This window comes from Nerophis ophidion, linkage group LG18, assembly GCF_033978795.1.
Source record: "Nerophis ophidion isolate RoL-2023_Sa linkage group LG18, RoL_Noph_v1.0, whole genome shotgun sequence".
NCBI classification, from domain to species: Eukaryota; Metazoa; Chordata; class Actinopteri; order Syngnathiformes; family Syngnathidae; genus Nerophis; species Nerophis ophidion.
Genome location: NC_084628.1, coordinates 34,681,359 through 34,705,138, shown reverse-complemented (window position 1 = coordinate 34,705,138; position 23,780 = coordinate 34,681,359). Strand labels below are relative to the sequence as shown.

General features: G+C 43.7%; 1 protein-coding gene and 1 long non-coding RNA gene across 3 annotated transcripts in view; one reads left to right on the top strand and one right to left on the bottom strand.

Annotated features, from left to right (window-relative positions):
• Positions 1 to 4,241: 4,241 nt before the first annotated feature.
• Positions 4,242 to 23,252, bottom strand: LOC133537150 (uncharacterized). Its single transcript, XR_009802609.1, has 4 exons — positions 23,079 to 23,252; positions 5,778 to 5,815; positions 5,419 to 5,697; positions 4,242 to 5,242 (listed from the first exon to the last, which is right to left on the bottom strand). It is a non-coding gene; the product is annotated as an uncharacterized LOC133537150 (long non-coding RNA).
• alcama (activated leukocyte cell adhesion molecule a) overlaps positions 19,204 to 23,780 on the top strand; it is a 154,885-nt gene continuing 150,308 nt past the window's right edge. The window contains exon 1 of one of the 2 annotated variants that reach the window (XM_061878046.1): positions 19,204 to 19,505. In XM_061878046.1, the coding sequence (XP_061734030.1) occupies positions 19,439 to 19,505 (67 nt within the window). In that variant the 5' untranslated portion in view covers positions 19,204 to 19,438. The remainder of the gene's footprint in view (positions 19,506 to 23,780) is intronic. The other variant, XM_061878044.1, reaches the window with a different exon arrangement.

Sequence of the window (23,780 nt, the reverse complement as noted above, 5' to 3'; positions counted from 1 at the left end):
CCTCCCAGAATTTTGAAAAACGGTGACCCAGTTTGGACTGTTAAGGAGATCCTTGGGGTCCGCAGACAAGGTAGAGGATTAGTTTATTTAGTCGATTGGGAGAGGTATGGGCCTGAGGATAGGTCATGGATTCCTGTTTCCTATCTTGCCAATCATCACTATTCGAGGACTTCTATCGAGCCAATCCAGGAGCTCTTCGGCGCTCGTCTGGGGCCTTGCATAGGGGGAGGGGCACTGTTGCAGCACTTGTGCAGTCCGCTTTTCCCTCTTCTGCAGGTGCACTCAGCGGCTCCACTGTGAGCGCGTCTGGAGACGCCCACACACGCGCTGCGCAGACCGCGCCCACACGCCGTCACAGCCGACGCCAATCTTCAATCAGCACAGCTGACGGGGATTACAGACAACCAGATAAAAGGCCTCACCGCTGATCACTCGACGTTGGAACGTCGCTCTGCTCGCAGTAAGCTTCACGTCTCTGACTTCCCACCAGTAGTATCTCCTGTGACTTGTTTCCTTGTGCTTATTTTTGCTCATCCTCGTCTTCCTTCTGCTTCCCAGTCTCGTGCATTATTGCTCACTCCCTTTTCCCTGGACCCGGATTGCCTTCTCGATATTGACACCTTGCTTGGACCTTGGACGCTCTCTCCTGCATCACATACCCTTTGGACATCGGACTTCTTTGCCCCTCCCTTTTCAGAATTTGGATTCTCTCATTCAACAGACTTGACAACACTCCTTAAGGTATTTACAGATGTTAATTCCAGCACATAACTCGCATGCATAACACATAGTAACGTACACAGCCCACGTATTCATCAAGCACTCAATAAAAATATATATTGAGTTTGTACTTCTGCTGTTGTGCCATCACCTTCCACCTGTCTATAACCATAACAGAATAGTGAACAACAGGCTGAATAAGTGTACGTTATATGACGCATAAATAACCAACGGAGAAGGTGCCTGGTATGTTAACGTAACATATTATGGTAATAGTCATTCAAGTAACTATTTAGAACATGCTATACGTTTACCAAACAATCTGTCACTCCTAATCGATAAATCCGATGAAATCTTCTTCCTCGATGTCGCTTCTAAACAACTCTGCCAACTCCAAAGGTATGCCCCGCTTCCTCTTGTCGTTTTCTGCTGCATATTTCACTACGTCCAGCTTGTAATCTGCAGTACATGATTTCCTTTTCGGTGCCATTTTTGTTCAGCCCTTCTCAGTTTTTATAAGTTACCGCCAACGATGAAATGATCCATTTTAATAGCTACAGCAGTAGCATATAGCAGTTAGCATTCCATGACCCACAATGCACTTCTACCATGATCCTCCCCCGCCGAATTCTTATTGGTTGACGTGTGTGTGTGACGATTGCTGACATTTTCTTCGTCTCTTCCGCGAATGAGATGAATTATATTATTTGATATTTTACGGTAATGTGTTAATAATCTCACACATAAATCGTTCCGGAGTATATGTCGCACCCCCGGCCAAACTATGAAAAAAACTGCGACTTATAGTCCGAAAAACATGTTCTTAGCTACAACCTGATTCCTGACTCAATTCAACATCCTCCTCTGCATTTATGGCGGCAGAAGCTTTTTTTTTTTTTCCGTCCATGTTTTTGAAAGGCTTTGAAATTCGGAAGTTGGCCATGGTTAGCTTGTCTTGCAAGCGATCGTCGACAGTGGCAACTTGTCTCTTACCAAAAAGTTTGTTTCGCCGTTAGACGGTGTTCAAGCCAGTGGTGTCAGCGACAGTTCCGAAGGAGTTGTCCTTCACCATAATACTCACGTTGAAGTAATAATACAACAAATACACAATACATCGGGGAATATTCAACTGGGGGGCAGCATGCAAAATTCGGCCCGGTAATAGACTTAGACTTGCTTTTTATTGTCATTCAAATTTGAACTTTACAGTACAGATAAGAACGAAATTTTGTTGCGTTAGCTCATGGTAGTGCAGGATAAAAAAGTAATAAGGTGCAGATAAAAATAAATACCTTATTTCCTTGAATTGTCGTTGGGGATATAGTATGCACCTGCCTTGGACTACCTGCCTTCGCAAAATAATTAGCGCATGCTTAGTATTACCGCCGAGTCAAACTCGTGACGTCACGAGTGACACTTCTCCTGTCATCATTTTCAAAATGGAGGAGAATGATTTTAATAATTTGAAATCGCATAAAGGGAAGAAAATTAAGAGCTATTCAGTAGGATTTAAAGGGGAACATTATCACAATTTCTGAAGGGTTAAAACCAATAAAAATCAATTCCCAGTGGCTTCTTTTATTTTTCGAAGTTTTCCCCAAATTTTACCCATCACGCTATATCCCGAAAAACGGCTTCAAAGTGCCTGATTTAACCGTCGTTATATCCACCCGTCCATTATCCTGTGACGTCGCAGCGTGACCACACAGAAAAAAACATGGCGGATAGCACAGAAAGGTATAGCGACATTAGCTCGGATTCAGACTCGGATTTCAGCGCCGTAAGCGATTCAACAGATTACGCATGTATTGAAACGGATGGTTGGAGTGGGCAGGTACCGAAAACGAAATTAAAGAAGAAACTGAAGCTATTGAGCCATATCACGACAGACAGCGGCATGGGAGGAAGCGCGGCCGAATCCGGCGATCGCCTTCTAACCAATGATTGGTATGTGTTTGTTTGGCATTAAATGTGGGTGTAGGGAAAGGCTGGATGCAAATATAGCTACAAATGAGGCATAATGATGCAATATGTACATACAGCTGGCCTAAATAGCATGTTAGCATCGATTAGCTTGCAGTCATGCCGTGACCAAATATGTCTGATTAGCACACTCCACATAAGTCAATAACATCAACAAAACTCACCTTTGTGATTTCGTTGACTTTATCGTTGGAAATGCATCTGCTTTGAGTGTCGCAGGATATCCACACATTCTTGCCATCTCTGTCGTAGCACAGCTGTCGTCGGTACAGTGCGCAGAACAAACGAGGGACTTTCGCATCTTTTGACCACTGGTGCAACTTGAATCTGTCTCTGTTCGTGTTGTTACACCCTCCGACAACACACCGACGAGGTATAATGTCTTCAAGGTACCGGAAAACAGTTGAAAAAACGGAAAATAACAGCGCTGATTTGACTTGGTGTGTGTAATGTGTTTGAGAAAATGGCGGGTCGCTTCACGATGTGACGTCACGGGTGAAAGGTCATTGCTCCGACAGGCGAACAATTCAAAGGCGTTTAAATCGCCAAATTCACCCTTTTAGAGTTCGGAAATCGGCTAAAAAAACATATGGTCTTTTTTCTGCAACATCAAGGTACACATTGACGCTTACATAGGTCTGGTGATAATGTTCCCCTTTAAAGTCCAAGCTATTGAATACCGGTATGCTAAAAAGAAGAGTAAGCAGCTATGTTTTATTAATATACCTGTGGAGCCGACGGTCCGACAAACAGACAGGGCATGCTAGCTGTAGCCCTCCCCAAGATGGCGACGAGCGAGCGGAGAGGAGGAGCGGAAGAGCGAACTCGACTGAGGTTTTATCGAAAAATAAACAAAGTCAAACTACTCAAGCCATGTCCTTTCTTGGTGGTCCTGGGAACCCGCAAGACGACGGATTGAAACCGTCACAATACCGTAGCTGCGTCTGGTAAATATGAGTCATTAAATGACTCCCGCCTCCTGGTGGTAGAGGGCGCTAGTGATCCTTCTTGCGACTATTCGGCTGCAGAAGAAGTGAAATGAGGGACCTGTATTGTGCTGGGACGGATATGACGCCCTGTGAGGATGTAACACCACTACTTCTATGCTGGCTATGTTAACAACCGGGCTGAAATAAAGCATGTCCCAGTCCTAAATACCCAGTGTACTATTTATACTATAACTAACACTTCATGTTGGCAGCGGTGGGATAAAGAGATCACCCACGGAGCAGAACGGGAGGGGTAGTGTTCCGAGGATAATTCTGTCGTCGGCCGCACCCGAGTTAACTGATCGCAGCGGTCTGATAGCAGTTTTCTAAACTGGATTTTCCATCATGGCGGGAGGTAATAGGAAGATCTCCATCGAGACAGAGAGACTTTTAAAACCGAAGAAAGATAAGGAATACGGTTCTTCTATCAACAAGTTATCGATGCTTTTGATCAGAAGGAGCTGGCGTGGATTTCATTTATAAGTAAAGGAAAGGAAAGACCATTTTTCATTAGTTTTTTATTTAGCCTTTATTTAATCTGGTAAAATCCCATTGAGATCAAAGATCTCTTTTCCAAGGGAGACCTGGCCAAGAGGGCAGCAGCAAGGTTACATTAAAAACAGTAAACAACACATAAAACATCACATTTACAACATTAAAACTTGCTCTTATGACAAATGTGCATACAGAAAAAGTAGACTGCAATCCTTTCACAGAAGCTTTAAACTCATTTAATGTAACAAGGGTTTTAAGTTGAATATTCGATTGTAGGTTGTTCCAAGCCTTCGGTGCTGAAAATAATAACCGTAATAACGTTTTTTTAATTAAATGTGCTTTTCATGATGGTATCCTTACATTACACTCCAATTTTTACCGCTTGCCTTTGGTAAGCGCAGGAGTGAGAAAACGTTTTAAATTAATTAGCGCCCCGGCGGCAATCCAAGGAAATACGGTAGATTAAGTGAAGTGAAGTGAATTATATTTATATAGCGCTTTTCTCTAGTGACTCAAAGCACTTTACATAGTGATACCCAACATCTAAGTTACATTTAAACCAGTGTGGGTGGCACCGGGAGCAGGTGGGTAAAGTGTCTTGCCCAAGGACACAACGGCAGTGACTAGGATGGCGGAAGCGGGAATCAAACCTGCAACCCACAAGTTGCTGGCACGGCCACTCTACCAACCGAGCTATACCGCCCCTATATTTATCTGTACAGATTATTGTACAGATAAATATATTGCACTTTTGCATACGCATGCAGGTTTATATTCCAGCGAGTTAATCCATTCTGGGGGAGAATGAGGGGATTATTAGGATGCGTTCAAGCTGTTACAGATCCTAAAGGTTCTGCATCGGAGGCTGCGGAACTTCTTTCTAGAGTCCAGCAGTGAAAACAGTCCTTGGTGGGGGTGGGAGGAGTCTTTGCAGATTTTCTGAGTCCTGGTCAGGCAGTGGCTTTTTGCGATCTCCTGGATAGGAGTACTGATGATCTTTCCCGCCGTCCTCACCATTCTCTGGAGAGACTTCCAGTCCGAGGCACTGCAGGCTTCTGTCCAGACAGAGATGCAGTTGTATAGTGCCTCTGTAGAATGTGGTGAGAATGGGGGAAGGGAGTTGTGCTCTTTTCATCCGACGCAAAAAGTGCATGCGCTGTTGAGCTCTTTTTTACAAAGACAAGGTCATATTGTCCGTTATCTGCACCCTCAGGAACTTGGTGCTGCTTACCGTCTCCACAGCTGTGCTGTTGGTGAAGAGTTTAGCGTGGCTGGACTGGTGCTTCCTGAAGTCAACGATGCTCTCCTTGGTCTTGTCGACGTTCCAGACCAGGTTGTTGGTTCGGCACCAGTCGACCAGATGTTTCACCTTCTCCCTGGAGTCCATGTCGTCGTTGTCACGGACGAGGCCCACTGCTGTTGTGTCGTCCGCACGCTTCACAATGTGGTTAGTAGTGGACCAGGACTCAGGACAGAGACCTGAGGGAAGCCAGTGCCCAGGGAGATGGCACTGGAGGTGAGGTATTGACACCAGACCGGCCCACAAGTTCAGTTCAAACATTTTTGAAGGATTTGTGATTGAATACTCACCGGTTTGAGCCTATGCACTGCCGCGGCATCTGCAGCATCTGTTTGAAAATTACACCATGTCGAATAAGAAAGTAGATTTAGCAAGTTTGGACACAAAACGTGTCTCTAATCAAAGAGATGGGGGACATGAGTACCAGAGTAAAGACTGCAATGACACGCATTGCCGTGAAAAAGACGACAAGAGGCGACCAGACTTCTCGTCTGCTAATAGTCAAATTCCCAAAGTTAGTCAAACTGTCTTCATCCAAGGATGTGAAGAACAAGAAGACGACCACGTTCACGCCGCCCAAAGGTCCTGAGATGGTTTGTGAACCTGTTGAAGACCCTTTCTTTTTTTCCCAAAGACCCCAAAGCAAAGTGAAGTGAATTATATTTATATAGCGCTTTCCTGAAGTGACTCAAAGCACTTTACATTGTGAAACCCAATATCTAAGTTACATTTAAAACCAGTGTGGGTGGCACTGGGAGCAGGTGGGTAAAGTGTCTTGCCCAAGGACACAACGGCATTGACTAGGATGGTGCAAGCTGGGATCGAACCTGCAACCCTCAAGTTGCTGGCACGGCCGCTCTACCAACCGAGCTATACCGACCGGTTGGTAGAAAGTCTCTAGTGAGAAAGAGAGGGGCACTCTGTGAGGATCTGGATCATGTTTTCTTTACGGCGTGGCGCAGTGGGAGAGTGGCCGTGCGCAACCCGAGGGTCCCTGGTTCAATCGCCACCTAGTACCAACCTCGTTGTGTCCTGAACAAGACACTTCACCCTTGCTCCTGATGGGTGCTGGTTAGCGCCTTGCATGGCAGCTCCCTCCATCAGTGTGTGAATGGGTAAATGTGGAAGTAGTGTCAAAGTGCTTTGAGTACCTTGAAGGTAGAAAAGCGCTATACAAGTACAACCCATTTATCATTTATGCAGATCAGCAGAGGCACACCCGGGACCGCTAGCGGATTAATTTGAGAACACAAACAGTTGACAGACAGTTGCCATAGCCAATCAGATAACTAGTTGTTGACAGTAGCCTATTTAGGCAACCTGATGTTGACGAGACTGTGATTGGATACTCACTTGTCATTCCAAAGTGAGTATCCAATCACAAGTTGCAATTTAGCAGGAAGCAGGAAGTGTTCCACCATAGCCAGACCGGCATAGCAGAGAAGGAGATCAAAACGTTGATTAGGTGGCAGATATATATTTGCAAGGCCATTTTCAAGAAGGATATTTAAGTAGAAACTACATCATGTGAGACGAAGTCGGCCAACCTCGGCAATGAAATGGGGCAACGCCCACCATTTCCACTCCAATTAACCGACAACGAGACGTACCACTGGCTTACGCAGCGTCGAATGGGTGCTACAAATTGTGACTTCAAATATTTTATCTCTTTATTTTTTCACTTTTAATATGTTTTTGGCAATTTTAATTTTGACAGTACCACATAAGGTATATTCTAATTGCTGATGCGGGTTTATTGATTTCTAAAGGCGCCAGGAAAACCCCTTTTGTACACTGTTGATGTGATTCAATACAAGAGTAGTGCATAAATAGATAGTTTTTCTCCAGCAATGGTCACGGGATTGAATCACAAGTAAAATGTGGGTGGTTGGTGAGCCGTGTCTGTGCCTGGGGGTGGCTATATCTCTCTCAGGCCTTTCAGGAATGCAGCTGTCTGTGGTTTTATGTTGACATCAATCTTTGGTTTCTCACTTTATTTATTATTATTATTATTATTGTTATTTTTTTATTTCATTTATTTTATTTGTTGGGGAAAAAACAGCACATTTGATGCATGTTTGACAACGTGTGTCAATTATGTGTCTTAAAATCAATAAACAAATGTTAAAAAAAGAAAAATGAGTAAACTGACAATAAATATACTGTTTAAGAAGGGACTTGTAAAAACTGATAAAAAATTATTTACATTCAATTATGTTGTATTTAGATAGATAATAAATACGTTTCTTAACTAAATTGCCAATAGAAAAATACAGTTTTACCACTTTAGTCATATTTTTTGCGCATGAAACTTCTTCATAGCTTTATCTGCAGACTTTTTCCGTTTGTTTGGTGTTGTCATTACTGCTACAAGTGGTGGAAAAGTGTATTACAACTGAGTACCTCTGCCACACTGCTGAGAAACAGATTTTTTTTATTTTTTTTTAGGCGGGCCAACAATGGTACACGTTCCTAAGGTTAAGAAACACTGGTGTAGATGATCTTTGGCTATGTTCACTCTGTAGGTCAATATCGATTTTTCTGTCTATATCTGTTTTTTCATGTGAATGTGACTACTAATCCTTCATTTTTCCGACCCAGGCCTTTTTCATATGGATTTAACTCCACATTCATCCGACCAATGTGGCGTCATAATTCTTTGCCAAAATAGACAAATGCAAAAATACATAGAGGATGAATGAGCAGAAAACAGGCAAAAAGAAGTTTTAGAACTTCCGTATATGTTCCACCTCTCCTTTGTCCAACTGCTCGCCCACATGCTCCTCAACACAGATGTTGAAGCAAATTTCCCAAGAAACTTCGAGAGCCAAAATTATTGCCCTCCTACTTCTTAATCTCCTACGCAAAAAAAAATTTGGTTTAGGAAATGTGGACTAGTGTGTGAATGTGAGTGTGAATGTTGTCTGTCTATCTGTGTTGGCCCTGCGATGAGGTGGCGACTTGTCCAGGGTGTACCCCGCCTTCCGCCCGATTGTAGCTGAGATAGGCGCCAGCGCCCCCCGCGACCCCGAAAGGGAATAAGCGGTAGAAAATGGATGGATGGATGGATGGACTCCGGTCTAACAAACTCCTTGAAATTGCAACAAAATAATTGGAGCCATGTTTTACGTTATTTGTGCTTGTGGGTCAGGTCACGGACATCGTCCATTCACATTAGACCAGGGGTCAGGAACCTTTTTGGCTGAGATAGCCATGAAAGCCAAATATTTTCAAATGTATTTCCATGAGAGCCTTATATTATTTTTTTAACACTAAATGCGTGCATTTTTAAGTAACCTCAACATTTTTTGAGTACAATAAATCTCATATTCTTTTTAATAACATTTTTATTCTGAAGCTAACCAATAATTAATAGAATACTTCTTACCATTAATGCGCCTTCTTGAACAGATGCGTTAGAAAACAAATGGATGAATTAAAATGCAGGAGAATGTTTTGTATTTTGAACATTATTTTTAACTCCGATTACCAGTGGAAATATTAATTTGTTATCGTGTTAAGCAATGTCAGCTAAGATTAATCTGAGAGCCACATCTGGGTCTAGAGCCATAGGTTCCCTACCCCTGCATTAGACCCACATAGAAGTTGCACATTTTTTACAAATCTAAATTGGGTATCAAAAGTAGCCTAAAATGTTTTGACTCCAGTCCCAAAGTGTCCGAAATCAGATTTTTTTAGATATCTGATTTTTTTTCCAGCTGACTGTTTACACAAGTGAAAACAAATGTGGTTGACCAGATTCCGTAAATGAACGAGGAAGTCTCTACTACAAAGTAAAATAAGTCGCCATACTTTAAAAATAAAAGTTTTTTGGGGCGCTAAAATGAATTAAAGTAACAGATTTAGACAAACTTTGATGATACTCAAGGGACATTTTTCTATATAGTGTAATTGTGTGAAGGTATTTGGTAGGGTTCTAATCTTTTGATGACTGTTAAAAGGGAACATTATCACAATTTCAAAAGGGTTAAAAACAATAAAAATCAGTTCCCAGTGGCTTGTTGTATTTTTTGAAGTTTTTTTCAAAATGTTACAGGTCCCGGAATATCCCTAAATAAAGCTTTAAACTGCCTTATTTTCACTATCTTCGAAACCACTATCCATTTCCCTGTGACGTCATACAGGGCTGCCAATACAAACAACATGGCGGTTACCACAGCAAGGTATAGCAACATTAGCTCGGATTCAGACTCGGATTTCAGTGGCTTAAGTGATTCAACAGATTACGCATGTATTGAAACAGATGGTCGGAGTATGGAGGCATATAGCGAAAACGAAATTGAAGAAGAAATTGAAGCTATTGAGCGAATAGCTATTGATGCTATTCGGCTATAGCGTGGGTGTACCTAATGAAGTGGCCCATAGCATGGCTGCCTTATTAGCATCGCCGGTAAAATGTGCGGACCAAACAATCAGGACTTTTGCATCTTGTGACACTGGAGCAACTTAAATCTGTCGATTGGTAAGTGTTTGTTTCGCATTAAATGTGGGTATCTTGTTTCGAATGTACATTTAGCTAGCGTAAATAGCATGTTAGCATCGATTAGCATAGCATGTTAGCATCGATTAGCTGGCAGTCATGCCGTGACCAAATATGTCTGATTAGCACATAAGTCAACAACATCAACAAAACTCACCTTTGTGATTTCGTTGACTTAATGCATCTGCAGGTTATCCATACATCTCTGTGCCATGTCTGTCTTAGCATCGCCGGTCAAATGTGAAGACACTCTGGCAAATTCAATGGGGGTCTGGCGGCAGATTTTTTTGCCAGTGGTGCAACTTGAATCCCTCCCTGTTAGTGTTGTTACACCCTCCGACAACACACCGACGAGGCATGATGTCTCCAAGGTTCCAAAAAATAGTCGAAAAAACGGAAAATAACAGAGCTGAGACCCGGTGTTTGTGATGTGAAAATGAATATGGCGCGTGTGTTACCTCGGTGACGTCACGTTCTGACGTCATCGCTAAAAGACCGATAAACAGAAAGGCGTTTCATTTGCCAAAATTCACCCATTTAGAGTTCGGAAATCGGTTAAAAAAATACATGGTTCTTTTTTCTGCAACATCAAGGTATATATTGACGCTTGCATAGGTTTGGTGATAATGTTCCCCTTTAAGTAGAAGCGTCACGGACATCAGGTTAGCTTTATTTTACAACTCACTTACATGAACAACTTACGCAATGGAAGATAACATGTAAGCATATACGGCACAGCTTTCGGGGGACACATAGAATGATGTGGCGGGCCAGAACTGGCCCCCAGGCCTTGAGTTTGACACCTGTGTATTAAGTTTAAAGGCCTACTGAAACCCACTACTACCAACCACGCAGTCTGATAGTTTGTATATCAATGATGAAATATTAACATTGCAACACATGCCAATACGGCCTTTTTAGTTTACTAAATTGCAATTTTAAATTTTGCGCGAAGTAACCTGTTGAAAACGTCGGTATGATGACGCGTGCGCGTGACGTCTCGGATTGTAGCGGACATTTTTTTCCCTGATCCAAGCTATAAGTAGTAGAGATGCGCGGATAGGCAATTATGTCATCCGCAACCGCATCACCAAAGTCGTCATCCACCCGCCGTTCACCCGAACCAACATTTTATCAGGTCCGCACCCGCCCGCCACCCGCCCGCTGAAATATATCAGGGGTCGGCCGCCTATACCACTCACAGAGCTATTTAAACCTGTTTCACAGAGTAAAGAAGACAATTGGAGCCGCTAACGTTCTCGCGACTATCCAATAGCGTTCATCCTGATGACAAGAATATGGGCGTGCTGTGAAGCCTTCAACAACATGTACGAACCGATTGTTGGTCCGGCAGTATGTTGTGTGCAGCTTCCGCAATTACACGTACAAGATTGAAAGGCATACTGGGTGATACAGAGTACACTGATAGTTGTGATATAAACAACTTTAACACTTACTAATATGCGCCACGCTGTGAAGCCACACAATACAAGATTGACAAACACATTTCGGGAGAACATCCTCACAGTAACACAACATAAACGCAACACAACGAATACCCAGAATCCTTTGTATCCGTGACACATCCTGAATATGTTTTAGACCCCCGCGCCCCCACCACGCCCACCTTACCGGCGCACGCGGGGGGGGGGGGGGGGGGTCGTGGCAGAGTTTGCTGCTAGCAGGCTGTATAAAGTAGTCAGGATGTGTCATGAATACAAAGGATTCTGGGTATTTGTTGTGTTGCGTTTATGTTGTGTTACTGTGAGGATGTTCTACCAAAATGTGTTTGTCGTTCTTAATTGGTGTGGCTTCACAGCGTGGCGCATATTACTAAGAGTGTTAAAATAGTTTATATCACAACCATTAGTGTACTCTGTGTCTCCCAGCATGCCTTGCAGTCGTGTGCGTGTTGACGTGGAAGCCACACACAACATGATGCTGGACTGACAAACAGATCGTACATGTTGTAGAAGGCGACAAAGCCAATGGCTTCATAGCACGCCCTAATACCTATCATCTGGGTGACTGCCGGCAGTCATTCTAGAGAATAATAGCGTCTCCAATTGTCTTATCCGCTTTGCGACACGGGTCTTGAATGGCTCTTTGAATGGCAAAGAATACCAATCCCAGAACCATGTATATCAAATATTTCCGGATGATTGAACCGCCACCCGCCTGAATCTATTTAAAATCTATTTTTTCGTCATGTCAACCGCCCGACCCGCGGTTTATCCGCGGACTCCGCGGATGAGGTCGCAAACCGCGCATCTCTAATAAGTAGTCTGCTTTATTTGCATAATTACACAGTATCCTGGACATCTGTGTTGCTGAATCTTTTGCAATTTGTTCAATTAATAATGGAGAAGTCAAAGAAGAAAGATGTAGGTGGGAAGCGGTGTATTAGCAATATTTAGCAACACAAGCACAGCCTGTGTTTCCTTGTTTAAAATTCCCGAAGATGAAGCTTTACTATGGAACAGAGCGGACAAGCGAAAATGGTTCCCGACCACATGTCAACCGGCAGGTTTCGGTGGGAAAATTGTGGTAATAAGTCGGCTCTTACCGTAGACATGAGCGGAGCTTGCGTCCTCCTGCAGCTGCGGACTCTCTTACCTACTCCCACCGGAGACACTGGCGGTCACCACACCTGTGGTCACACCCCTCCGACTTTCAGGTACCATATAATCTCACCAAAACACGAGTAACACAATAAGCAGACAAGGGATTTTCCAGAATTATCCTAGTAAATGTGTCTAATAACATCTGAATGGCTCCCACTGCCCACGCCTTTTTTTTTCTAGTCTTTCACTCTCACTATCCTCATCCACGAATCTTTCATCCTCAAATTAATGGGGAAATCAACGCTTTCTCGGTCCGAATCGCTTTCTCTGCTGGTGGCCATGATTGTAAACAATGTGAGGATGTGAGAAGCTACACAAGCCGTGACATCACACACACATCGTCTGGTACTTCCGGTACAGGCAAGGCTTTTTTATTAGCGAGCAAAAGTTGCGAACTTTATCGTTGATGTTCTTTACTAAATCTTTTCAGCAAAAATATTGCAATATCGCGAAATGATCAAGTATGACACATAGAATGGACCTGCTATCCCCGTTTAAATAAGAAAATCTCATTTCAGTAGGCCTTTAATTTAGGATCTATAATAGAAGGGGCGGACGTGTGTGTGTGTGTGTGTGTGTGTGTGTGTGTGTGTGTGTGTGTGTGTGTGTGTTACCCACTTGTCGGTTTGAATTGAGCTACTCGTTTGGCTCCTAGTTAAATTTCATACTGTGACGGTTAAGTTTTCCCGCCATTCCCTCTTGTGTGTGAGTAATTGTGTCTGTGTGCATGTGGAGAGAGAGAGAGGGGGGGGGGGGAGAGAGAGGGAGAGGGAGGGACAGAGAGAGATGTTAAAAAGGGATAGAGTGAAAAAAGAGGGAAATGTTTGTGATAAGTGTAAAGGGGCTGGAGGTTGTAAGATGGTGGTGGGTGAGGGAAGACACCTCTTGAAGGGGTGCAGTTAGGGTGTGTGTGTGTGTTCTTATATTTCTACCCTTCTTGAGACATCACCTTCCATATGAAGACCGGTGACCAAGTTAGGACCAAAATCATGGTCATGATAATTATAATCGTGGTCCCAATACTGAAAACCATTGCATCTAATAGAGAGCCAAATAGAAGAGTCTGTGAACATTGCTCCAAAGTAAGGATTTTTTTGTTGATTTAATGTGCATACAAAAGTAAAGATTGACAGGTGCAAAGGCAGCAATATGTGATAAAACAAGACGGAAGCTAAAGAAGGACTTCCCGATTCATCCCTGAAAAAACCCCGCCAGGTGAACAGCTGGTTTTACGTCTTCCGGTGCTGACATAAGACAACCCATATGTGACCATAGGATGAACAAATACACGACGGTATGAAGACTATAGTGGCCGTTAACAGTTAGCTTCTACAGCTAGGTTGCCCAAAATCCAGCACAGGGGCCATCTGTGGTTCGTGTCTCGTTTGTCATCCATACTTGCCAACCCTCCCGTATTTTCCGGGAGACTCCCGAAATTCAGCACCTCTCCCAAAAACATCCCGGGAGAAATTTTCTCCCGGAAATCTCCCGAAATTCAGCTGGAGCTGGAGGCCACGCCCCCTCCAGCTCAAACATGCACAGTTCGAAGCATTTAAAGTCATTTTTAAAAACGACTGCTAATCCTCCTCCTTTTCGACCGGACGACCGCAGAGAATTAAAGTAGGAACACTCCATAGGCAGAAGTTCATTAAGAGGGGCGGACTCACCGGCTCTCAGCCATGTTTCCGTCACACAGAGGAAGTGAAGAAATCCTTCAGGATAAACGTTTTGTTCGTCAAAGATCTTGCGTTCACAAGACCGAACCTGGCTGGAGGCAGCACGTCCAAGGGCGCAGCTAATCCAGGTGGGGCCCGACACACAGCCCGCAGATGGCGGGGGAGTGGAGCCACGAGGCGGGAAAGGAAGGCAGGAATCCGGCCAGGTGTAAAAGCTGACTGGGACGTCGAAAAACCAACGTCAAAGTTGATCATATCAGTGGGAAAGGGGCAAAGATCCAAGCAGTGAGCTTACAGAGACGAAAAAAGACGCAAACACAAAAACGAACAGAGCTGACAGTGAAAGACGGCAGGGCAAAGCACATACTGGCACCATCTTCTGGAAACTCGGAAGTGATGTTACTCAAATGGTGAGAGTGTTTTTTTTTTTTTTAGTAACCAGCAAGCACAGTACAGTTAGTAGACCAACTGTGTTTTTATTACTGTGTATTTGATAGGTGCCTTCTGAAATTCAGTGGGCGTAGTGGGTAGAGCGGCCATGCCAGAAACCTGAGGGTTGCAGGTTCGCTCCCCGCCTCTTGACATCCAAATTGCTGCCGTTGTGTCCTTGAGCAGGACACTTCACCCTTGCCCCCGGTGCCGCTCACACTGGTGAATGAATGATTAATGAATGATAGGTGGTGGTCGGAGGGGCCGTAGGCGCAAACTGGCAGCATCGCTTCCTTCAGTCTACCCCAGGGCAGCTGTGGCTACAAATGTAGCTTACCACCACCAGGTGTGAATGAATGATGGGTTCCCACTTCTCTGTGAGAGCTTTGAGTATCTAATAATAGAAAAGCATGATATAAAATCTAAAGTCCGAGTCCATGGTTCTTGCCCGGAAAAGGGTGGAGTGCCATCTCCGGGTTGGGGAGGAGACCCTGCCCCAAGTGGAGGAGTTCAAGTACCTAGGAGTCTTATTCACGAGTGGGGGAAGAGTGGATCGTGAGATCGACAGGCGGATCGGTGCGGCGTCTTCAGTAATGCGGACGTTGTATCGATCCGTTGTGGTGAAGAAGGAGCTGAGCCGGAAGGCAAAGCTCTCAATTTACCGGTCGATCTACGTTCCCATCCTCACCTATGGTCATGAGCTTTGGGTCATGACCGAAAGGATAAGATCACGGGTACAAGCGGGCGAAATGAGTTTCCTCCGCCGGGTGGCGGGGCTCTCCCTTAGAGATAGGGTGAGAAGCTCTGCCATCCGGGAGGAACTCAACGTAAAGCCGCTGCTCCTCCACATCGAGAGGAGCCAGATGAGGTGGTTCGGGCATCTGGTCAGGATGCCACCCGAACGCCTCCCTAGGGATGTGTTTAGGGCACGTCCAGCTGGTAGGAGGCCACGGGGAAGACCCAGGACACGTTGGGAAGACTATGTCTCCCGGCTGGCCTGGGAAGGCCTCGGGATCCCCCGGTAAGAGCTAGACGAAGTGGCTGGAGATAGGAAAGTCTGGGCTTCCCTGCTTAGGCTGCTGCCCCCGCGACCCGACCTCGGATAAGCGGAAGATGATGGATGGATGGATATAAAATCTAATCCATTATTATTATTATTATTATTATTATTATAAGTGTGTATACAAATTTGAAATGCACCACCTATGGCCAAAATTTCTTTAAAAAAAATTTATGAATATGTATATAGAGACATAATTTAATAAATGGAAGTAAATACTGAAGATTAAAAACCAATTACAAAACAAAAAATGTCAATATTAAAGGCTTACGGAAATGAGATTTTGTTTTTTAAACGGGGATAGCAGGTCCATTCTACGTTTCATACTTGATCATTTTGCGATATTGCCATATTTTTGCTGAAAGGATTTAGTAGAGAACATCCACGATAAAGTTCGCAACTTTTGCTTGCTAACAGAAAATTCCTGCCTCTACCAGAAGTCGCAGACGATGACATCACATGCTGTTGGCTCCTCACATATTCACATTGTTTTTAACGGGAGCCTCCAACAAAAAGAGCTATTCGGACCGAGAAAACAACAATTTCCCTATTAATTTGAGCGAGGATGAAAGATTCGTGTTTGAGGATATTGATAGCGACGGACTAGAAAAAAAACAAAAACGTGATTGCTTTCTAGGAAATCCCTTATCTTTCTATTGTGTTGCTAGTGTTTTAGTGAGTTTAACAGTACCTGATAGTCGGAAGTGTGTGTCCACGGGTGTGTTGACGCGCAGTGTCTCAGCGAAGTCGTCGGCAGCTTTATGGGCGGTACAAGCTCAGCTGATCTCCGGTAAGAAGCGACTTTTTACCACAATTTTTTTACCCAGACCTGCTGGTTGACATTCGGTCGGGATCCATGTTCGCTGTGATCTATAGTAAAGTTTCACCTCCGGGAATTTTAAACAAGGATTTACCGTGTGTTTGTGTGGCTAAAGGCTAAAGCTTCCCAACTCCATCTTTCTACTTTGACTTCTCCAATATTAATTGTACAAATTGCAAACGATTCAGCAACACAGATCTCCAAAATACTGTGTAATTATGGGGTTAAAGCAGACGACTTTTAGCTGTGTGTGTGTGGAGCGCTCATATTTCCTAACAGCCCGTGACGTCATTACGCGACGTTTTCAAGAAAAAACTCCCGGGAATTTAAAACTCCAATTTAGTAAACTAATAGGGCCGTATTGGCATGTGTTGCAATGTTAATATTTCATCATTGATATATAAGCTATCAGACTGCGTGGTGGGTAGTAGTGGGTTTCAGTCGGCCTTTAAAGGGGAACATTATCACAATTTCAGAAGGGTTAAAACCAATAAAAATCAGTTCCCAGTGGTTTATTTTATTTTTCGAAGTTTTTAAAAAATTTTTACCCGTCCCGGAATATCCCTAAAAAAAGCTTTAAAGTGCCTGATTTTCACTATTTGCAAGGCCGTTGTCCATTTCCCTGTGACGTCACATAGCGATGCCAATACAAACAAATGGTGGATAGCACAGCAAGATATGGCGACATTAGCTCGGATTCAGACTCGGATTTCAGCAGTTTAAGCGATTCAACAGATTACGCATGTATTGAAACGGATGGTTGGAGTACGGAGGCAGACAGCGAAAACGAAATTGAAGAAGAAACTGAAGCTATTGAGCGAATAGCTATTGACGCTATTCGGCCATGTTTGCCTTAGCATCGCCAGTAAAATGTGCAGACCAACGATCTGAAGTTTCGGTGAGAAAATTGTGGTTAAAAAGTCGGTTCTTACCGGAGAAAAGCTGAGCTTGCCCCGTCCATTGCTGCCGTTGACTCCCCTGAAACACTGCGTGGACGTACACCTCCGACTATCAGGTACTATTTAACTCACTAAAACACTAGCAACACAATAGACAGATAAGGGATTTCCCTGAATTATCCTACTAAATGTGTCTAAAAACATCGGAATCCGTCCCGATGCAATCGCGTTTGTTGTTTGTTTTAAATTTTCCTGGTGATAACAATGTCACCCACTTTTATAGTGAAGTCACCGACCTTCTCAAGTTTGATATGGGACCCAAATAGGATGGATTCCGTTTTACCTAAGTGTATGGATAGCTTGTTGTTATCACCAGGAAGGATGAGATCACCTACCTAGGTTCCATTCTAGAGGCTAATCTTTCCTGTGATAAAATGGCAACCAAGGTGATCAAAAAGGTCAACCAAAGAATGAGATTCCTCTACAGAATCTCCTCTCTGGTCAACAAAAGCACCTTGAGGATTCTAGCGGGAACTCTCATTCAACCCTTCTTCGATTACGCTTGCACCTCCTGATACACCAGCACCTCCAAAACCCTCAAATCTAGACTCCAAACATCCCAGAATAAGCTAGTCCGGTTACTTTTAGACCTCCACCCCAGATCACACCTCAATCCAACCCACTTCTCCAAAGTGGGCTGGCTCAGGGTGGAGGACAGAGTAAAACAACTTGCACTGAGCCTAGTCTATAAAATCCGCTACACCTCCCTGATACCGAAGTACATGTCAAACTACTTCCTTAACGTAAATGACCGCCATAACCACAACCCCAGGGGGAGCTCCACAAACCACGTTAAACACAGATTCCGATCCAACAAAGGTCTTAACTCATTCTCTTTCTATGCCACATCAATGTGGAATGCACTCCCAACAGGTATAAAAGTAAGTGCATCTCTATATTCCTTCAAAACCGCTGTAAAACAACACCTCCAGGCAACTTCAACACTTTACTAATACCCTCCTCCATTCACATCCCATCTCCCCGGATTATAAACAACTCAAATGTACTTCTATTGTATATACTTGTTCTTATGCTATGTGAACTCACTATGTTCTCTGCTGACTGTACATATCCTACTAAATAAGACCTACACTGTTTCAATGCCCACATTTCTCTGTTGATGCAATTGTTGATGACTGAAGTTCTGATATCAACCAAAGCTCCTCATCCCACCCCCCAGATTGTAAATAATGTAAATAATTCAATGTACATACTATGATGATTAACTTGTGTGATAACTGTATCATGTTGATAGTATATATTTGTACCATGAATTGAATAACGTGGACCCCGACTTAAACAAGTTGAAAAACGTATTCGGGTGTTACCATTTAGTGGTACAGAATATGTACTGTACTGTGCAATCTACTAATAAAAGTATCAATCAATCAATCAATACATCTCTAATGTATATATTAATAATGTTGTAAATACATCTCAAAAGGGTGGTCCTAAAGAGGTCGGAATTTTTCGGAGGTCTCAAGAAGGTAACAAATTCAAGAATGTGGTGTGTGAGAGTTACCGTGTGGTGGTGGGAGGTGGTGGGGGGGGGGGGGGGGGGGGGGCTACAGAGGGTTTGAGTGGGCGTGGCTACCATTCAACCCTTCTCCTCCGCCCCGCCCCTCGTCCCTCCGCTCTGCTCTTCTCTTCACAATTATCCTTCCTGCCACAACTGCTGAGCGTGACTTCGTAAGCTCTCCAGAAAAGCCCCACCAAAAACAACTAAAACCAAACTAACCCTAACTGCTTCCAACGCTCGTGGGGATCATTTAAAAAACCACCATCTTCGTTGAAAACCAACCTTTTTTTTTATTTTTTTGCCCTTCCAAAGAAGAGAACCCCCCCCCCACCCCCCCCCTCCTCTGCCAGACTCCACGCCACCATGCACTTGTTGTCCAGCAGCTGCGTGGGATCCCTCGTCCTCGTCCTCGCCACGCTTCTCTGTCGAGGTAAGACACGCGAATAATGTTGAAATTGGATGTTTGTGAGCGGCTCCCGCCGGCGGACTCGGGCTGACTTCCGTGTGCTCCCACCGGCGGCAGGTGTGGGGACGTGTCTCGCCTCGCGCGCTTTTGCAGGTGCCGTTGAAAACTTAACTGTTGCTTAAAACACGTATAGTTACTTTATCCCAGCGAGATGTCGCAATTTTTATTTTATTCAATTTTATAGTCACATTAGGATGAAGTTATTTGAGGGCACTTTATTTAAGAAGTAGGCTTCAACCACTGTGCCGCGGCACACTAGTGGATGGTGGGAGATGATCTAATTTCACCTACCGTATTTCCTTGAATAGCCACCGGGGCGCTAATTAATTTAAAACAGGGGTCTCAAACTCAATTTACCTGGATGCAGAAACTGGGTGAGGCTGGGCCGCAAGAAAAGATGTCTTAAAAAATCGAACATGCACTTTTTAATGAATTCACCTTCTAGCAACATACTTGCCAACTCGCGTGATCTTTCTGGGAAACACCCGGATATAAGTGCCCCTCCCGACAATCTCCCGGGGCAATCATTCTCCCAGTTAGGACCCGGACAACAATATTAAGGGCGTGCCGTGATGGCACTGCCTTTAGCGTCCTCTACAACCTGCTGTCTCGTCTGCTTCTCCACCATTCAAACAGTACAATAGGGGGCGGGGGTGTATATTGTAGCCCGGAAGAGTTGGGGCTGCATGGGATTCTGGGTATTTGTTCTGTTGTGTTTATGTTGTGTTACGGTGCAGATGTTCTCCCAAAATGTGTTTGTCATTCTTGTTTGGTGTGGGTTCACAGTGTGGCGCATATTTGTAGCAGTGTTAAAGTTGTTTATACGGCCACCCTCAGTGTGACCTGTATGGCTGTTGATCAACTATGTCTTGCAGTCGCTCATTACGTCTACAGAAGTCAAATACAACATGTGGCTAGACTGGCACGCTGTTCATACAGGTTGTAGAGGATTCTAAGGGCAGTGCCTCCACGCTGTCCCCTTAATATTGTTGTTAGGTTGAAATTCGGGAGTATGATTATCCTCGGAGGTGCACAGAAAATTGTGAGTCCCCCTGAAAAATCGAGGGTATGCATGTATGACGCTGTAAAGCGCCATTCATATAAAACTTGCGGGCCGCACCAACATTAAAATTTTCACATTAAGGTGTGAAATTGGCCTGCGGGCCGCATGTTTGAGACCCCTGATTTAAAACCTCTTCTCACTCCTGCGCTTATTCAAGGAATGCGGTAAAAGTAAGCAGGTGCTAATTATTTTAAAACTTCTTCGCACCCCTGCGCTTACCAATGGCATGCAGTAAAAATTTGAGTGTGATTAAAAAAAAATTAGTAATAAAATTATTCTGCGGCTACGGCCCGGTGGTTCGGGACCACTTCACTTTAACATGTCACCGCGCCCACCTTTGCACCATGCTATCTGCGTGCCGATAGGACCCATGCATTTCGCTGATTTTCATATGAGATTGCAATGCATATTTGTTTAACAGCCATCCCGTTTACACTCATGGTTGTGATATAAACAACTTTAAAACTCTTACTAATATGCGCCACACTCTGTGAACCCTAACCAAACAAGAATAAAAAACACATTTCTGGAGAACATTGGCTCTGTAACACACTATAAACGCAACATAAGAATTACCCAGAATTCCATGACTCTTGGCTATATTATACACGTGCCCCCAACCCCGCCCACCTCAACCGATGCACGGAGGGGGGGGGGTGCTAGCGGGTGTATAATATAGCCAAGAATCATGGGTGCATTGGAATTCTGGGTAATTCTTATGTTGCGTTTATAATGTGTAGTAGGTGGCAACAGGTAGCTAATTGCTTTGTAGATGTCGGAAACAGTGGGAGGCAGGGTGCAGGCAAAAAGGTATCTAAAGTTAAAGTACTAATGATTGTCACACACACACACACACACACACACACACACACACACACTAGGTGTGGTTAAATCATACTCTGCATTTGACCCATCACCCTTGATCACCCCCTGGGAGGTGAGGGGAACAGCAAGCAGCAGCGGTGGCCGCGCCCGGGAATCATTATTGGTGATTTAACCCCCTAATTCCAACCCTTGATGTTGAGTGCCAAGCAGGGAGGTAATGGGTCCCATTTTTATAGCGTGTGGTATGACTCGGCCAGGGTTTGAACTCACAACCTACCGATCTCTGGACGGACATTCTAATGTTTAAACCACAAATAAACAAACCTATGTTTCAAGTGCCCCTAAGAAAAGGCATTGAAGCATGTGGAAGGCAATGCAGAACAGAATTAAAACTGAACTGGCTACAAAGTAAATGAAAACAGAATGCTGGACGACAGCAAAGACTTTGGTGTCCACACTCGAGTATGACATCATTTTTTTTCATTTCAAAATGTGCCGTGGCTCAAAAAAGGTTGAAAAACACTGGTTTAAAACATGTATTGTTACTTTATTCCAGTGAAATATCATAATTCAATTGAATTTTGTCTTATAGTCACATCAGAAGGAAGTTATTTGAAGGCACTTTATTTAAGGAGTGTTAAAAAGTAGGCTTCTGATGCTTTTAGGAGAACCAACTGATCACTTTAAATGTATCTGACTTGTTTGAATTCAAATGATTTACATTTCGTCTGTTTTCACCCATTCTTTATCAAGTGTTCATTTAAATAAAAATCAATAAAAACAATCATAAATCATTGTAACTACTATAAGTACATAGGCCGGTGTTTAGGTGAGCCTCACCTGAAGATTCAAATATTCGTACTGGGTCAGGAATCAAGTACAGAAGTCTCGATTGGATCTTATTTTTGTTATTCTGGTTTGATGGCTGCTAAGTACCCGAGGAGGGTTAGTCGACTTACAGAAATTGCAAATATTTTCCGAATCCAAATTGGGTATCAAAAGTAGCCTATAACTAGGTTTCGACTGCAGGCCAAAGTGGCCAAAATCTAGTTTCCCACCTAGGCCTTTAGTGATGTCCGACTTCAATAAATACCTCTCAAAACCGGGTGTTGTGACACAAATGACGTAGCTTCCCCAAAGATGAAGCAAAAGACGCATCCAGGCCACATGTCCCTTTTATACTGAAGTCACACTTGAAAAGATCAGATTCCAATCAGATTCAGATTATCACGTAAAGTGGCCTGAATCTGATGCGAAAAGATCAGATTTTAAGCACTTTGGAGCGTTCAGACTGGCACAAAATATCTGATCTGTGTCACTTGAAGGCAACAAAAAAATCAGATTTGGTGTCCAGTTTAAACGAGGCCTTAGACTAGCTTTTTTGCAGTGGATCCTTAGAAAAAACAGAGCGCTTCCATAGACAGGTCTATGTCTTTTTTCATCAGGACGTTGGTTCTCAGGAATGTGCAAAATAAGACATACATTTCCGTAGTTTTCTGGAAATGTGGCTACCATAAAAATGTGGTTGAATACAGTAAAAATAGGAACCAATGCTATTTCTGGCTTTAGTGGTAAAAAATGCAACACGTTTGACTTCTTGGTTACTCAAGGAGGGTTAGTAGACTTACAAAAAAATGCAGAAAACTCACCTAAAACACCACAAACTCTGACAATTCATTTGTTACGATTCACTGACTCACTGCAAAAATAACAGACGGATGATTTGATTTGCTATCTTTCGTAGGATCATCAAGTGTTTCTGGTCAGTCGGAATCGAAACTTAATAATATTTGCAAGTCAGCCTCACGAGCAGTGACTCAAGTAAACCGGCAGACTTGAGTGAGTCGAAGTAATTTGAGTGAATCACATTTGTCATCACATGCGCTCATGCTATGATGTCACCACGGTTCTTCTGCGGTTCCGCTATTAATGCAGCAGGATTGAAGCCTGACACATCCTGTCTTGGATTACTAAGATTACGATCAAAGGCTTTTTGGTTGGCGTTTGATATTTTCACAAAGGTCAGGCCTCCCGTGGAACAGGTTTTAATGGATTCTGAATGCAGCAATAACTCAAATCTGTATGCATTGAGCGGAACTTCAAATTGAATTTTTTAATTGTGCTGGATTTGTTTTTAAACCTGTTTCCTTGCCTGCAGGCCAACAGGTAGCAGTGCTGTTTGTTCACCCGACAGTAAAAAAAACAAAGCCTGGCCAGAAACTCGTAGTGCACGTTCAGGGAAAAGGGGGCGGGGGGAGTTGAACTTGCTTTTTTTGACCTCCGCCCCTGTCACGCTACAACGGTTTCTGCTGTAAAATTAACCCCAGGCAGCGTCTATCAGTCAGGCCCAG